This window comes from Salvelinus namaycush, chromosome 8 (assembly GCF_016432855.1).
Source record: "Salvelinus namaycush isolate Seneca chromosome 8, SaNama_1.0, whole genome shotgun sequence".
Classification (NCBI taxonomy): domain Eukaryota; kingdom Metazoa; phylum Chordata; class Actinopteri; order Salmoniformes; family Salmonidae; genus Salvelinus; species Salvelinus namaycush.
In genome coordinates this window covers 14,905,107-14,923,702 of record NC_052314.1, presented here as the reverse complement: position 1 = coordinate 14,923,702, position 18,596 = coordinate 14,905,107, and the positions used below count along the sequence as shown (strand labels likewise).

General features: G+C 43.9%; 1 protein-coding gene across 1 annotated transcript in view; it reads left to right on the top strand.

Moving 5' to 3' along the window:
* LOC120052426 (NUAK family SNF1-like kinase 1) overlaps nt 1-18,596 on the top strand; it is a 34,310-nt gene that overhangs the window by 2,462 nt on the left and 13,252 nt on the right. The window contains exons 2-4 of the mRNA XM_038999311.1: nt 5,678-5,798; nt 15,827-15,978; nt 18,530-18,595. Of these exons, the coding sequence (XP_038855239.1) occupies nt 5,678-5,798; nt 15,827-15,978; nt 18,530-18,595 (339 nt within the window). The remainder of the gene's footprint in view (nt 1-5,677; nt 5,799-15,826; nt 15,979-18,529; nt 18,596) is intronic.

Below are 18,596 nucleotides of genomic sequence, written 5' to 3'. Positions count from 1 at the left end.
GGTCTGATTGGACAACTGTATATCTGGTCTGATTGGACTACTGTATATCTGGTCTGATTGGACTACTGTATGTCTGGTCTGATTGGACTACTGTATGTGGGCATGAGCTTGGATGTGCAAATGTAAATGTGTATGCAATTCTGACTCTTGCACATGCTCATGTGCATTTGTAATGCTGTAGATGTTGCCAGTACGGAGGGTGTGTGTGTGTGTGTGTGTGTGTGTGTGTGTGTGTGTGTGTGTGTGTGTGTGTGTGTGTGTGTGTGTGTGTGTGTGTGTGTGTGTGTGTGTGTGTGTGTGTGTGTGTGTGTGTGTGTGTGTGTGTGTGCGCACGTTTGTACTGTGTGTGGGTGTGTGTTCCTGAAAAGGTTGTGGTGACAGCAGGGCCCAGAGGGAGCAGTGACACATGAAAGGCCATCCCCAGCAGGAAATGAGACAGGGATGGAAAGTTAATATCCTGTGGGGGTCCAAAGCAGAGGGAGGGGAGGAAGGAGGGAGGGTTTGGTGGGTGAGGTAGGGAGAGGTAGAAAGGTAGGGAGAAATGAGGAGGGAGTAGGGGAAGGATGGAGGGAAGGGAGAGCAGTTTAAAGAGAACTCCACCATAATGGTAGGGGTGGGCTTCACTTAAGGGGTTACAAAGTCACATTAATATGAGTTTAAAGCACTAGATTACCTCACCCCAAACAGTGGATTCAGTGAGGATTAACTGGGAGGAGAAAAATACATAGATTCACTGTTATTGGCGGTAGTCATGCAGTTATCAGCATTCTTTCTTCTTCTCTCTGGCTCTGTGGTAAACATACTACACTGAGAGATGGCTCTGCTCTCGTAATCAGTCATAGGGTCCTCCCTGCTATTGTCAACTCCCCTAATACACACACACTATCTCTCTCTCCATCCACACACATGAACATGATCTTCAGAGAGAAAGCGGGAACTTGTGATGTATACCTCATCTATTTTAATGGGCTGAGAAAACACCGGCCGCTGTCAGGCTCTAGTGGAGCGGAGCGTGGCCTCTCACATCAAACACACTGCAGCACACAGCCTAGCAGGAGGAGTGTACCTGGCAGAGGCTGGCTGAGCCAGGCCGGCAGGGCAGCGATCTGTTTGATTGACAGTAATAGCCCACCACTTAAAGACAAGCGCAGGGCTGCACTATACTGTGACAGCCAGCTGGCAAATGGATGATTCACAGTAGAGCTGGGACAATAAACCGAAAATGATCGACACCAACCATGCTGATCACTTATCGCAGGCATTTTGCTGATATCGTTCATTACGATAAGTAGCCTATACTAGAGAAATAGTTTAAAGGATAATACAAAATAGACTGTGGTGCACATTCATGTTATAAAATTATAGCGTAGCACCCCAAATTATCGGCATTTTCAACAGCATTTAAGAAACATATTACCTTCAACAGTGTTATCTTGTGATCAGCATTTAATCAATGTTTTGTGATTATTCATGTCGTAAAAATGTTAGCTAATGGATTAGCAATTAGCATGTTTGACATTTCAGTGGAAATACTACTACTATCAGCTTTTTGATAAGCGGTTTAGCAAAAAAATACGTCCTGTATTATCGGCATACGGTCCCCAGTTATTTGCCACCTTACTATTTTGTTCAATTACAGTTATTTTGTTCAAAAAAGAGAGACCAACCTCGTATCCAAAGTGTTTACTAGATAGTTGACTAGTTGGCTAGCCTTCCTGTAAAAAAAAATGACTTGCCTATCAACTTTTCATTGCGTAGCCCGGTGCGCCCTCCTGTAGACTCTTATAAATGGTTTTCCACCAACATCTTCTTCAGTGTTGTAACCAAATAATGTCTCATTATTTGTTTTACAGATTAATAGGATGTTTTGAGAAAGTATATAATAGTTTAATACTAACATATAAATTAATAGGAATAATTTAGGTAAAAAGTTGGATATTAAATGATGTGTGGTCTGTCGGCAGTCAAATTTTACAATATACAGCATGTCCCACAATGTGTATATATATTACTTTTTGGAAACAATCAAGGCCATTTAAATGTTGAACTCGAGGTGATTTAATCTTCCAACCGCTGGAGAGAGTCTGAAGTTATGGTGTTGTCCGATGTTGGGGGAAAATGAGCTAGTTTTTATTTATCATTATCGTATCAATTCAGGCAATTTACCACTATATGGATTTTGTCCATATCGCCCAGCTCTAATCTACAGGCCTGCATGTTTAGTGACCCACTACAATACAGGATCCCAGGGGAATAAAAGATGAGCCTAGGCGGATGGAGGGGTGGATCTCTTTGTCTGCTCTCTGTATTGTTGGGATGCTGTCTCTCTAAGCTAATGAGTTTACAAACAGTCTAATTTGAGGGTCAAAGAGCAGGGCCTGTTGATACTGTACTCTACTGTACTATCTGCCATGATAAAGTTCAACCCGTCCACATATCTCTGTAGAAATTAAACCACACACACACACCACTGTACCCATGACTTTAGGGCAGGTGTGTCCAACTCATTCCATGGAGGGCCGAGTGTTTGCGGGTTTTAGTTCTTTCCTTCCAATTATGACCTAGACAACCAGGTGAGGGGAGTTCCTTACTGATCAGTGACCTTAATACATCAATCAAGTACAAGGGTGGAGCGAAAACCCGCAGCACGTCGTGGAATGAGTTTGACACGTGCTTTAGGGTCATGTCAGACCTTTGTGAATTGATACCGTACCGTCTCCAGGTAGACTACCTTCTCCTGTACTGCATTTTTATAGGAACTTAAACCACACCCTCTTACTTTTAAATAAAAAAACGCAAATGTGGAAAAAAGTGACCTGCAGTGCAGACAGTGTGCTGCTTCACATGGAGACAGACTGTGGGCTTACAGTCCTACTAGTTTAGGATTTGGCATGACATGAATACAGTACTATTGCTGTTGATGACCCCATGAGGTAATGGAAAACACAAAACAATGGAGGTACAACACTTACAATAAAGACCAGTGAATAATTAACAGACTAAAGACTACCACTCAGCATGTGAAAACAAAACAGGGCCTTTACTTGTTAATACGTATATATATTTTTTATTCTATGTAATCAAGTCATGCTCTGGATGAGGAGTTTTCCGACCTGGGTTATTTTTATTAAGGTACACCGTAATTAGCTTGGAACAGTGACTGTATGTGGTTTCTACTCGTGCCTGGCCCTGGAGTAGAACTGGCCTTCACTGTAATGGACCTTTCTCTTAGTAAGGAAAGTTTTTGTCCTCCCTAGCTAACAGAGGCAGTCTAAATTAATATACAGTACAAGTATACAGTAGTAAGAATAATCCATGGGGCTCAAACCTGAATGTTTCGTATTAGTGAATTCTAGGGCATTCTGCGACTAAAACAAATATTGGTCGACCAAGAGTGGTATGTTCTTTCGACCAATCCACTGGTTGAAATTTTAAAACATGTACTTTTCCATATATAGACACACCTTATGTGTTTTAATAAAATCAACTATATGTAGGCTACTGAGCTTGTCTGATGCTTTGAGCACAGTGTGATTAAATAATTAAGACACAAATGACTCAAGAGAGCCTAACCAGAAGAAAGAAACTCTCTTCCTCTTCCTCCTGCTGCTGCTGGCCTTTGCAGATTCTGCCATTACGCTCCCGAAGTTGTCGGTAATAGGCTACACCAGTGGTCGGCAACCTTTTCCATTTGGAGTTCCAATTTATCTAAACCTAAATGAAAATTATACAAATCTAAAAGTAACTTCTATTGCCATTGCCAACAATGTAAAAATAGCCTACATAAAGCCATCAAATAGAAACATTGCAGCCTGCAGTTAGAAAATATCACATTGGCTACACATGGCTTGTCTGCAAGGAACTTGAAACAAAAGTATGAACTATCAACTTGGTCCAGAGTGAAACTTTCTCTAACAAACTTGCAACATTGTATAAAGTATTCTGAGCCCTCAAATTTTCCTGTGCCAGTGAGCTCCGGACAGACATACGAAGTAATCAGGTAGACCTATTTTATGTCATTTCCACCGGATCAGAGCATGACATTTTTTCCCCCTTTCATGCTGAGTGGTTATCGAAAGGGAGAGAGCTGGAAAGATTTTTCAAATAGGCTACATTGAGGAACTATTGTCATTCTGAAATGATGTAAAAACAGACTTTGTTTACTTGCTGTTTGAGGTGAAGAAGAAATTACTTTGAGAAGTTCCACCGCTCATTAGTGGTGTTGAGTTAGGACAATCAAAAATACTATCAGATCCCCAAATGGGCACAATTTATAAGCCTACATTTGCGCGCAGGCCAGGTAGCCTAGGCCTACTTCTAGGCGTAATCAGTTGCACATCCTTACTGAACAATTCGTAATTGGAATGAAATAAACCATCACTTTTTTTCTCACAAGTGTAGCCTGGGTTGTGCGCTCTGCAAACAAGTTGTCCACTTCGACAATGACAACGGTAAGACTGTAATAATAATAGATTGAATGCATTAACACAAATTACGGTTAACAAACAATGTAGATTAGAAATGATGGTAAATACCGGTAGATGTACTATTGGTGATACTGTTGTGTCATCCCCGTGGCCTCCACAATGGATTAGTCCACTAAATTTGACCAGTGGACTAAATGGGGTCAGCCCTAGTGGAGTTTATATTATATGATGATATTAATATTATTAGCTCTCTGATGTAGATGTAGGCCTACACACTGTACGATGTGTGTAAGTGTTTGTGAGAGGTATGGTATAAATCAACACCATCTGTTTGCCAGAAAATGTGTTTGTTTGTCACTCGTAGTGTCTTCATGGACTAGTTTAGAAGGTTCAGCTCGCTCATCAATCCACTTCCCCTGCTGGGACACACACATACACTGCCAGGAGTTGCAGTTGCCATGGAAACCCACAGCACAGAAACCCCCTATTCTTGTTGATGTGCTACCTGATATATCCATAAGACTGGGGTCAGGTTTGGGGGAGTTGCCCCCGCCCCGCCCCGCCCCGCCCCGCCCCGCCCCGCCCCGCTCCCCCCCCCCCCCCCCCCCCCACACACACACACACACACACACACACACACACACATCACAGACTTGAGAGACCAAGCTGTCTGTTAATACCAGGGTGAACACAGTACAAAGGAGTCCTCCATTACTGCACCACGTGCCAAGTTGTTTTTCCTCAGAGAGCACCTTCATTTTCTCCTCTAAAGAGACAGTAAATTACACAGCAAGAGCCTGTGATGACTGTGATGACTGAGTCTCGGTGTCTCTCAGTCAATTGACCCACTCCTGTCTGTGTGGACTGGATAAATGGGAGAGTAGAGGTCAGAGGTCACAGTGGGCAGGTCACTATAGGGCTCTGGGGAGGAGGGTTATGTGGTTGAGGAGGTTCAGAGAGTATTCATTTAGATTATGTTATGTAAGACATTTTGCAATGGTCAACAGAGTGTTCTTCATTCCCTGGCTGTCCAAATGTGTTTGCTGATGTGCGATCACTATGATTAGTTGTCTGTGATTTGCTGTGTGGGTGTGTTGACTCACCTGAGTTGGTTCATCATCACAATCAGTTTGGAGGTATTGCTGATTTTGATTGACCTACCCCACTAGTCATTTTGTCATACTTGTATCCATGTGATTGTTAGTCCACTTTAACTGACCAGAACACGTGTCTGTCCTCTCTGTCCTCAGGTGGCTATCAAGTCCATCCGGAAGGAGAAGATCAAGGATGATCAGGATATGGTTCACATCCGCAGGGAGATAGAGATCATGTCATCCCTAAAACACCCCCACATCATCTCTATTAATGAAGGTGGGTCTCTGTCCACACACACACACACACACACACACACACACACACACACACACACACACACACACACACACACACACACACACACACACACACACACACACACACACACACACACACACCAATTCACTCTCTCTTCCCTCCCCCAGTTCTGCCTCGTCCCGCTGTAGGACTGTCATGTTATGACAAGCAGATGTCATAATAAGATCCGACCTCAGCTTTTGGATGTTACTTATCTTTTCTTCTTTATCTGAGCCCAGCCAGAGAGTGGATCCATTGTGTGTGTGTCTGTGTGTGCCTGTGTGTGGCTGCACATGTGCGTTTCTGGATGTCTTTCAGAGAGTGTATGTGTGTGCACGTTCACGTGTGTGTGTGTGTGTGTGTGTGTGTGTGTGTGTGTGTGTGTGTGTGTGTGTGTGTGTGTGTGTGTGTGTGTGTGTGTGTGTGTGTGTGTGTGTGTGTGTGTGTGTGTGTGTGTGTTTGTCAGGGGGGTGTCCGTGAGGTTTGCCTCTCTCTCCCACATCTGAGAGGCCTCTTCTTATGTCTTCCCTGGTCTTGATCTCAGGGCCAGACATCTGCTGGTACTTAGAGAGATCTCCAGCTGGGAGCCAGACTGAGACTGAGGGCAGTAGAGGGAGAGAGAGGAGACTAACTCTACCCTGCTAACCCTGAGACTGACTCCACAGTTATGGATAGGGAGAGAGGGAGAGAGAGGAGGCTAACCCTGAGTCTGACTCCACAGATATGCACAGGGAGGAGAGTGGGAGAGAGAGGAGGCTAACCCCACCCCACTAACCCTGAGCCAGACTCCATAGATATGAACAGGGAGGAGAGGCCCTTAGCTCACGCTAAAGCCGCCTCCGCATACAGTATATCTGTCCCACTAGACCAGTGGTTCCCAAACTGTAATTATTATTATTATTTTATATATGTTTTTAGGAACTCAGTCCGGCTTTCAACTTACTCTTGAAAGTTGTGATAGTAGAATGCACAAGGTGCAATTTCTAAATTGGGTAGTGCATCATCAGTTCCTCTTGTCATGTCAGTCATTGCATACCTTAGAGAGCTATTTATAACTTGTCAGAAATGTCCAGATCTACGAGCCCATGTCAGCTAGCATTTTTTCGCTAGGTTTTTTAACCCATAGATTTTGTTGTAATGTTTGAGTCACTCAAATATCACATGAATACACATTAGCATTAGACATAGCAAAATGTATAGAATTGCAAGAAATCTCCGTCAACAAGAGGGGTGTGAACAGTTTGTGTCATGAACAGTGCTTGTGCCCATAGAAAAAGACGTGGCGCGCACGAGCAATGGGGGCGCGATATTTTCCCCAATATTGGAAGGGGGACCTGAGTGAAAAATGTAGGAAACCCTGCACTAGACAACCCTCCAGAAGTCAAAGGCTTCACTCATATTGTGTGTTGCATATCTGCTCTTTTGGTTTGACCCCACATCTCAGTTTGAGAGGGGAAGTGTGATTTACAGAGAATGTTGATGGAGGTGACGTTACCTTACAATTTCCATCACCAGTTTGACCCACAAATGAACCTCCATCTCAAAGGGCAGTTGAACCTAAAGCACGTAGACGTGGTAAATCAGATCTAGTGTCTGTTTTTATATCTCACGTCATCAGAACTGTTGATCTAACAACACTGCTTAAACAGGTTGACTTATGACACTGCTTTGATTGGGTTCAAAGTCTGTCAATCTTTATTGGCCCAACAAACAGTCAAACGGTGCTATTTGTCATGGCAACTTGCCGGTCTTCAGTGAGTGTTGTGGTTGCTATGGTCCAACTTAGTTTCTATGTGTCTGAAAGGCTGATTAGGAGAACACTCCTATAAACTATCCTATAAGGAGTTGGGGTGCTGCTCCCTCCTGTAAACTATCCTATAAGGAGTTGGGGTGCTGCTCCCTCCTGTAAACTAGCCTATAAGGAGTTGGGGTGCTGCTCCCTCCTGTAAACTAGCCTATAAGGAGTTGGGGTACTGCCCCCTCCTGTAAACTAGCCTATAAGGAGTTGGGGTGCTGCTCCCTCCTGTAAACTAGCCTATAAGGAGTTGGGGTGCTGCTCCCTCCTGTAAACTAGCCTATAAGGAGTTGGGGTACTGCTCCCTCCTGTAAACTAGCCTATAAGGAGTTGGGGTGCTGCTCCCTGCTGTAAACTAGCCTATAAGGAGTTGGGGTACTGCCCCCTCCTGTAAACTAGCCTATAAGGAGTTGGGGTGCTGCTCCCTCCTGTAAACTAGCCTATACGGAGTTGGGGTGCTGCTCCCTCCTGTAAACTAGCCTATAAGGAGTTGGGGTACTGCTCCCTCCTGTAAACTAGCCTATAAGGAGTTGGGGTGCTGCTCCCTCCTGTAAACTAGCCTATAATGAGTTGGGGTGCTGCTCCCTCCTGTAAACTAGCCTATAAGGAGTTGGGGTACTGCCCCCTCCTGTAAACTAGCCTATAAGGAGTTGGGGTGCTGCTCCCTCCTGTAAACTAGCCTATAAGGAGTTGGGGTACTGCTCCCTCCTGTAAACTAGCCTATAAGGAGTTGGGGTGCTGCTCCCTCCTGTAAATTAGCCTATAAGGAGTTGGGGTGCTGCTCCCTCCTGTAAACTAGCCTATAAGGAGTTGGGGTGCTGCTCCCTCCTGTAAACTAGCCTATAAGGAGTTGGGGTGCTGCTCCCTCCTGTAAACTAGCCTATAAGGAATTGGGGTGCTGCTCCCTCCTGTAAACTAGCCTATAAGGAGTTGGGGTGCTGCTCCCTCCTATGTGTTAAGTGCAGCCTGCCCCTCTGTCTGCTACCAACCATTGCTGGTCAATTTTTTAGAGAGGTTGCCTGATTTCTGGTGTTTCTCTTTAACCAGTGGTTACCGTTGTGGGCTGGCCCCTGCCCAGAAAAGTGTTGCAAATGTATAGGCCCATACAGTATGTGTATCCGGCAACACCCGTGTCAACAGACAACTGCTTGTGTGGAACAAAGCTGAACCAGATGTGCAGCGTTGAGATTTTCCTGCTCTGCATCCATTCTGCATCCATCAGCAGGCCTGTGAGCATTTAAAGCACATTTGCTTGTCACTTCCAGCACAATTCATAACCTCATAACTGGATTTTAAAGGAACATTTTCCAGAGAGGACTTCCTGAAAGTCAATTTGGTTCATTCAGTTTAAATGGTATTCACGTCATCTATTTGTGTAGTGTATTGTGTAATGCTATTTGCCCCCAGCACACTTATAGGCTGTCAAACAAGCCTGGCATGACAGGGATAAGGACCTCCCTCTGGTTTAGAGAAGACAGGACTTTGAGAAAGGATAGATTTTCAAGGGGTAGCCCTCCTCCCACTCATTTTCTGGTTTGAATGGAAAAAGCACTGCATTATGAGTACTGTCACTATCCCTCCATGTAAAATATAAGACAAAACACTAATGGGGGAATTCTGACCCAAGTTAAGCACTCGTAGTTAGAATGTCATTTCTTTTTTTAATGCACTTTTCTCTCTACACGTATTCTGAACTTGAACTTAAGCATGTATGTGGAAAAAGCGTCTACTTAATTTTCCCCCATATAAAAAAAACACCATTCTTCATGCACTGTAATTTACAACATGATAAGAGGTAAAGGAGTAATCTGTTTGGATTAGGGAATTGTAAATATATATGACACTTGTTTATATCTATTTTACCTTATCACTGGAGACAAATGTGAAACTAGGCATATGGCAGTAAACTGAAGCATATCAACATATCAACTTTCCCACAGTAAAGTTTATGAAATGCTGTGCCATTATCCCGAATTAAAATTGTAAGTCCTTTTAACTTGCAAGAATGGGCACTCTCGAATGTCTTAATTATAGGTTACCCCAACTTACTCAGTTTCCTATTTTTATCATGTTAAATTAACTCAGCAAAAAAAGAAACACCTTTTTTCAGGACCCTGTCTTTCAAAGATAATTTGTAAAAATCCAAATAACTTCACAGATCTCCATTGTAAAGGGTTTAAACACTGTTCCCGTGCTTGTTCAATGAACCATGAACAATTAATGAACATGCAACTGTGGAACGGTCGTTAAGACACTAACAGCTTACAGACGGTAGGCAATTAAGGTCACAGTTATTAAAACTTAGAACACTAAAGAGGCCTTTCTACTGACTCTGAAAGCACCAAAAGAAAGATGCCCAGGGTCCCTGCTCATCTGCGTGAACGTGCCTTAGGCATGCTGCAAGGAGGCATGAGGACTGCAGATGTGGCCAGGGCAATAAATTGCAATGTCCGTACTGTGAGACGCCTAAGACAGCGCTACAGGGAGACAGGACGGACAGCTGATTGTCCTCGCAGTGGCAGACCACGTGTAACAACACCTGCACAGGATCAGTGCATCCGAACATCACACCTGCGGGACAAGTACAGGATGGCAACAACAACTGCCCGAATTACACCAGGAATGCACAATCCCTCCATCAGTGCTCAGACTGTCCGCAATAGGCTGAGAGAGGCTGGACTGAGGGCTTGTAAGGCAGGTCCTAACCAGACATCACCGGCAACAACGTCGCTGGACCAGACAGGACTGGCAAAAAGTACACTTCACTGACGAGTTGTGGTTTTGTCTCACCAGGGGTGATGGTTGGATTCGCTTTTATCGTCGAAGGAATGAGCGTTACACCGAGGCCTGTACTCTGGAGCGGGATTTGATTTGGAGGTGGAGGGTCCGTCATGGTCTGGGGCGGTGTGTCACGGCATCATCGAGCTGAGCTTGTTGTCATTGCAGGCAATCTCAACGCTGTGCGTTACAGGGAAGAGATCCTCCTCCCTGATGTGGTACCCTTCCTCCAGGCTCATCCTGACATGACCCTACAGCATGACAATGCCACCAGCCATACTGCTCGTTCTGTGCGTGATTTCCTGCAAGACAGGAATGTCAGTGTTCTGCCATGGCCAGCGAAGAGCCCGGATCTCAATCCCATTGAGCATGTCTGGGACCTGTTGGATCGGAGGGTGAGGGTTAGGGCTATCCCCCCCAGAAATGTCTGGGAATTTGCAGGTCCCTTGGTGGAAGAGTGGGGTAACATCTCACAGCAAGTACTGGCAAATCTGGTGCAGTCCATGAGGAGAAGATGCACTGCAGTACTTAATGCAGCTGGTGGTTACTTTTGATTTTGACCCCCACCTCCTTTATTCAGGGACACATTATTCAATTTCTGTTAGTCACATGTCTGTGTAACTTGTTCAGCTTATGTCTCAGTTGTTGAATCTTGTTATGTTCATACAAATATTTACACATGTTAAGTTTGCTGAAAATAAACGCAGTTGACAATGAGAGGACGTTTATTAGCCACTATCAATATCGACTGTCAGTAGACCTAATAACCACACATATTCAACTGCCAATTTACTGTTAGTTCCTACAGTTGGTATTGCCTAAATGATCTTTCCATTTAATTATATTGTTTAGTTTACCTTCATTTTCTTTCTCTCTAAACGCTGTCATGGCCGTGTGGTTGTTGCTGAGGATTATTAGTAACAGTTGATCATATTTTTTTGAAGACGTAGGTGTAAAGAACGTCACACTGCTTGCTTTGTGAGTACCTCTTCCTCCTGATTCGGCCCGTACCTGACACAAACTCAGGATCTCTGCCTTGCTAGCACACGTGACCGCCCTCTTGAAGCGTCTTACCAGTCGACGCCACCCGAAAAGCTAGCTATTCGCTGGTGCAAGTCTCCATGTGCTACATAGGCTAATTAAATCATTATGGAGCAGACCAAGCCGTAATAGTTTGAACCCCACGCACGGCGCAATACTTGACCATTTCATCACACAGTTTCATGCTTAGTGCAAGCAATAGTATAGCCTACTGTTGTACACTATTCTGTCTATTATAATTCTATGTACACTAATCTTCCAATATTAGCATGGGTTGAAGAACTGAATGTGGCAATTTTCAGAATGATTCAAACCACCGTTTTCTTTCTGTCTAGTGTAAATGCTCTCCAAACCTGTTTTTTATTATTAATAAACACTTTCCTAACCCTAAATAATCTACAAGATCAGAGTATTTTTTATCTACCAATTGGTGCTGAAACAGAGACAAATATGGATCTATTTAGATGGATTCTTTCATTGATCCCTAATATTCTCAACGTTCTCTCCATATACAGTGGTTGGCGAAAGTATTCACCCCCTTGGCATTTTTCCTATTTTGTTGCCTTACAACCTGGAATTAAAATAGATTTTTGTGGGGTTTGTATCATTTATTTACACAACATGCTTACCACTTTTAAGATGCAAAATATGTTTTATTGTGAAACAAACAAGAAATAACACAAAAAACAGAACTTGAACTTGCAGAACTATTCACCCCCCAAAGTCAATACTTTGTAGAGCCACCTTATGCAGCAATTACAGCTGCAAGTCTCTTGGGGCATGTCTCTATAAGCTTGGCACATCTAGCCACTGGGATGTTTTGCCCATTCTTCAAGGCAAAACTGCTCCAGCTCCTTCAAGTTGGATGGGTTCTTCTGGTGTACATCAATCTTTAAGTCATACTACAGATTCTCAATTGGATTGAGCTCTGGGATTTGACTAGGCCATTCCAAGACATTTAAATGTTTCCCCTTAAACCACTTGAGTGTTGCTTTAGCAGTATGCTTAGGGTCATTGTCCTGCTGGAAGGTGAACCTCCGTCCCAGTCTCAAATCTCTTGAAGACTGAAACAGGTTTCCCTCAAGAATTTCCCTGTATTTAGTGCCATCCATCATTTCTTCAATTCTGACCAGTTTCCCAGTCCCTGCCGATGAAAAACATCCCCACAGCATTATGCTGCCAACACCATCCTTCACTGTGGGAATGGTGTTCTCGGGGTGATGAGAGGTGTCGGGTTTGCATCATAAATAGCATTTTCCTTGATGGCCAAAAAGCTCAATTTTAGTCTCATCTGACCAGAGTACCTTCTTCAATATGTTTGGGGAGTCTCCCGCATGCCTTTTTTCTTTAAGCAATGGCTTTTTTCTGGCCACTCTTCCATACAACCCAGCTTTGTGGAGTGTATAGCTTAAAGTGGTCCTATGGACAGACACTCTAATCTCCGCTGTGGAGCTTTGCAGCTCCTTCAGGGTTATCTTTGGTCTCTTTGTTGCCTCTCTGATTAATGCCCTCCTTGCCTGGTCTGTGAGTTTTGGTTGGTGGCCCTATCTTGGCAGGTTTGTTGTGGTGCCATATTCTTTCCATTTTTTTACAATTGGAATTAATAGTGCTCCGTGGGATGTTCAAAGTTTCGGATATTTTTTTATAACCCAACCCTGATCTGTACTTCTCCACAACTTGTCCCTGACCTGTTTGGAAAGCTCCTTGGTCTTCATGGTGCCGCTTGCTTGGTGGTGCCCCTTGCTTAGTGGTGTTGCAGACTCTGGGGCCTTTCAGAACACTGAGATCATGTGACACTTAGATTGCACACAGGTGGACTTTATTTATCTAATTATGTGAAGGTAATTGGTTGCACCATATCTTATTTAGGGGCTTCATAGCAAAGGGGGTGAACACATATGCACGCACCACTTTTCCATTTATTTATTTTTTGAATTTTTTGAAACAAGTTCTTTTTTTCATTTCACTTCACCAATTTGGACTATTTTGTGTATGTCCATTACATGGAATCCAAATAAAAATCAATTTAAATTTCAGGTTGTAATGCAACAAAATAGGAAAAACGTCAAGGGGGATGAATACTTTTGCAAGGCACTGTATTCTAGTGAGTCTGTTGACAAAATTCAAACTAAAATGCACACCGTATTTAAAGGGAATTCTTAAGATAAATGGACTGAAACCCCTATTGAATGAAAACTCCACAAGAAAATCTGTTGGCCAGCAAGTGGGAGGGGTTTCAGCAGTTTAATGCAATTTATTCAGTGCGTGCAAGGTAGCCACACCTGCAGAGCGCATTACGCAACTGAATCAGGTAAGTCTGAATGCCAAGTACTGATAAGTGCGTAGGAAAGGTGTAAATGGCTCCTAAATGTTTATATTAAAGACCTCACTTCAGACATTAACACACTATCAGGGTGTTTTTTTTTAGCTTTTATGTTCAAATATAGTAATTCTTCTTCTTATTTTTTTACATAAAAGCTGCTTCTTAATAACTTCATTGTCCTCTATCTAACTCTGCTAAGACAGTGATTAGCAACCGCCTCCCCATGTTAACAGCTCAGAGGCCTAGCCTAGTGGACCCAGCGGATAGCAGAGCAGGGCATTGGGACAATGGGTGCTAATTAGTGTGATCTGAGGCCTGCTGGCCTATTGAACAAAGACCGAGTGAGTGATGGACAGAGAGGGCACCCCATTATGTAAGCCAGGTAATTACCCCAGTGAATCATGGGGGAGGGTGGCACGAGGGGCAGGGGTCAGAGGTAACGAGCGCCCACGCTGGGCTCTCAAACGGACCCCCACCACGGATCGCCGGAAGGGTCGTCCCGGGTCACAGCTCCGTCGGCCAATAAGAACCAACCCCCAGGTCGACTGGCCCGGTTCCCGTGCTGCCTGTCCTGCCCAGCGGAGCAGTCACAATCAGGGAGGGTTGCCATCAATCAACATCAACATGTTTTTACCACAGGATTATTCTCTGAAAGGGAGGGGCGAGTGGGAGGAGAGGAGAGAGGATGGGTGGGCCTGTGAAGGTGCTCACTCATGGGTGCAGAGAGTTGACTAGGCCTTCACCCCTGGAGCCCCTGTAGTGTGGGAAAATACACTGACAATAAGAAGAACATGGCCGATGGTTGTGTCATCATCCCCTCTCTCTCCGCCTGACTAACAGTTCTCATTCCCATGTGATGCACTGCTGTTGGGTCAGCAACATGCCCTGGCAGTAGGTGAAATGATACATTGGAGGCTAGATAGATAGTGGAACAGTACAGGACAGGTTGTCCTGTGTCTAGTCTGTATGGCGTTCCTATATCTTACCCAAGTAATGCACGCGTAAATGGAACTTTATTAAATTTTTATGTACTTTTCTCTCTATGCGTACCTTGAACTTGAACTGAGGCATGAAGTAACAAATGTTTCAGCCAGCTATTCTTTTGGGGTGGAGATAACAGAAAGGAAGGTGGGGCAGAGGTGTGTCTACAGATAGGCCGTATTCTGACCTTAACTTAATTCCCTCGTAATTCCACCACCGTTATGCATGATGGAACAATGAATAAGGTCCAACGAACTGTCGGTTCCAAGTGAAACAGCATCTACTTTCTTTGTTCCGATAGAAATAACACCATTCTCCATGCACTGTAATTTACAAGTTAATAAGAGCTATTGATAAGAGCTATTGATAAGAGCTATTGATAAGAGCTAGCTAAATGATTAAGCCGTTTGGATTTGGGAATTGTAAATATAAATGACAATTGTTTTAATTATTTGACCTTATGATTGCTGGAGACAAATGTGAAACACTCATGTGGCAGCAAACTGAAACATATCAACATACTGTGCCTTGCAAAAGTATTCATCCCCCTTGACGTTTTCCCTATTTTGCTGCATTACAACCTGTAATTTAAATGAGACTGGTGAAAGTTAGTGACATGATGAGATGTTGATTTACTGTCCAGGTCAGGATGACACTATGGACTTTCTGTTAACCATGCTCTTCTCTTATTTTCCCTCGCTCTCTCCCTCCCTCTCTTCTCATTTCTCTCTCCCTCCCTCTTTCCCTCTCGCTCTCTCTTCGCCTTCTCCTCTCCAAGGGGTTTGGGTGTTACTAAACCCCCCCACCCCCCACCCCCTCCCTCCCAGTTGTGTTGTTAAGACTCAAGCCAGACACATGAGGTGGGATTGGTAATGTAATCATAGAAGCAGTGCAGAGAGAGTGTGAATACAGCCAGTTGGCTCTGAAACTGGGAGGGGTACTCTTCACATTTATTCAACAAAATACTGTCCATTGAAACTATGAAGTTAGTTGTTTCGCTTCCTGAATGTTTTATGATGAAACCCCTGCTGTGAAACAAATGGTTGCTAACTGTTTGTCCATCCTAACTGTGTGTCCATTCTCCTCCAGTGTTTGAGAACAAGGACAAGATCGTGATCGTGATGGAGTACGCCAGTAAGGGTGAGCTGTATGACTATATCAGTGAGCGCCGGCGCCTGAGCGAGAGAGAGACGCGACACTTCTTCAGGCAGATAGTCTCTGCCGTGCACCACTGTCACAAGGTAAAATTCTCCAGAGAAATGTGCACACGTGCACGCACAAACACACCAACACATTTCTGCTAATCAGATGCAGGGCAAAATATCGTAACCTTATGACTATAACCGTATATATTCCTCACATAGAGAAGAAGTCTGCAGTATGAGCTATGCTTTTAGTGGCCTCTTGGTGTTAAGGAGGACTGTAAGGGACTTAACACAAACCAGTGTTGTCCATCGTGCACACAGTCCCAGCTCATCTGTTGTCATGACTCCATATCCCTGGATCCCCTCATAGCTCCCCCAGGACCCCCCCCCCATAGCATGGATCCTAGCCCACCCCTCTCCTCTCCCTCATTAAACCATGGTCCCCCAGGGATGGGGGATGTTTGGGTGGGCTCCCCACTAGTCATCATCTCCACAGCTGGGATGGGATGATGTCATCTTCCCAGCATAAGGGGGAGCACCAGACACACAGCCAGCGCGTAGGGATGAGCCTCTAGGGGCAACCGCACTGAGGGGTGGAGTACCATGGTGTATTGTAGTGGGGTGATATAGTGTGGTTGACTGACATAGGAAGCAGGTGTACTGTGAGAGTGCTGATTAGACCCACCTCATCCCCTCCATTTATAAGCATGTGAACATGTGTTCCCTATCACATCCTAACCAATTGGAGGCGCACAGTACAGTGTAGGCCCGGCTGTTACAGCTGTAGTGAAGTCACCCCATCACTTCCAGATCTGAAATGGCTGTGTGTGTTTCCTGTTTCTGTGTGTATACCACATGTTAATGCATGCCTTGAAAGGGCCACTAAACAACATAGTTGCTTTTTTTGTGAGAAGATACAGTACCAGTCAAAAGATTAGAAACACCTACTCATTCAAGGGTTTTTCTTAATTTTAACTATTTTATACATTGTAGAATAATAGTGAAGACATCAGAACTATGAAATAACACATATGGAATCATGTAGTAACCAAAAAAGTGTTAAATATATCAAAATAGATTTTATATTTTAGATTCTTCAATGTAGCCACTTTTTGTATTGAAGACAGCTTTGCACACTCTTGGCATTTTCTCAACCAGCTTCATGAGCAATTATTTTCCAACAGTCTTGAAGGAGTTCCCACATGTGCTGAACACTTGTTGGCTGCTTTTACTTCACTGTGCGGTCCAACTCATCCCAATCCATCTCATTTGGGTTGAGGTCGGGTGATTGTGGAGGCCAGGTCATCTCCTTGGTCAAATAGCCCTTACACAGCCTGGAGCTGTGTTTTGGGTCATTGTCCTGTTGAAAAAGTGTCCAGTGTCATCAGCAAAGCACCACCCCCCCCACTATCACACCTCCTCCTCCATGCTTTATGGTGGGAACCACACATGCGGAGATCATACGTTCATCTACTCTGCGTCTCACAAAGACACCACGGTTGGAACCAAAGATCTCAAATGTGGACTCAGTCCAGACCAAATCAGACCAAATTTCTTGGCCCAATCAAGTCTCTTCTTATTGGTGTCCTTTGGTGGTTTCTTTGCAGCAATTCGACCATGAAGGCCTGATTCACGCAGTCTCCTCTGAACAGTTGATGTTGAGATGTGTGTTACTTGAACTCTGTGAAGCATTTATTCGGGCTGCAATCTGAGGTGCAGTTAATTCAAATGAACTCATACTCTTATCCTCTGCAGCAAAGGTAACTCTGGGTATTCCTTTCTTGTGGCAGTACTCATGAGAGCCAATTTCATCATAGCGCATGATGGTTTTTGCAACTGCACTTGATGAAACGTTCAAATTTCTTGAAATTTTCTGGATTGACTGACCATGATGTCTTAAAATAATGATGTACTGTCATTTCTCTTTGCTTATTTGAGCTGTTCTTGCTTGGTCTTTTACCAAATATGGCTATCTTCTGTATACCACCCCTACCTTGTCACAACACAACTGATTGGCTCAAACGCATTAAGAAGGATAGAAATTCCACAAATTCACTTTGAACCAGGCACCCCTGTTCATTGAAATGCATTCCAAGTGACTACCTCATGAAGCTGGTTGAGAGAATGCCAAGAGTGTGCAAAGCTGGAATAAAGGCCAAGGGTGGCTACTTTGAAGAATCTCAAATATAAAATATATTTTGATTTGTTTAACACTTTCATGGTTACTACATGATTCCATATGTTTTATTTCATAGTTCTGATGTCTTCACTATTATTCTACAATGTAGAAAATAGTAAAAATTGAGAAAAACCCTTGAATGAGTAGGTGTGTCCAAACTTTTGACTGGCACTAAATTATCCTGGTCCATCATTATAGGCTCTTGTTTATGTGAGGTGAGTTAGAGGGGAAATCACTACAGATGTCAACACACAGACGATAGAGAGCCAGGCAGGGCAATTAAACCTACTAGACCAATTGGCCCACTCTAACTATACCCCCTGAGAACAACACTGGAGTTTGGTCTCACCTCACCGCCAGCAAGCGAACAAACGAACAGCGAATGAACGCTCCCCTACTGTACAGACCGGCAATCGGTCTAGTGATTTTTCTTCTAGAGCCAACGGATGGACTGTTTGTCTTTTACAGAATGGGGTGGTGCACAGGGATTTGAAACTGGAAAATGTGCTACTGGATGAAAACTGTAACATTAAGG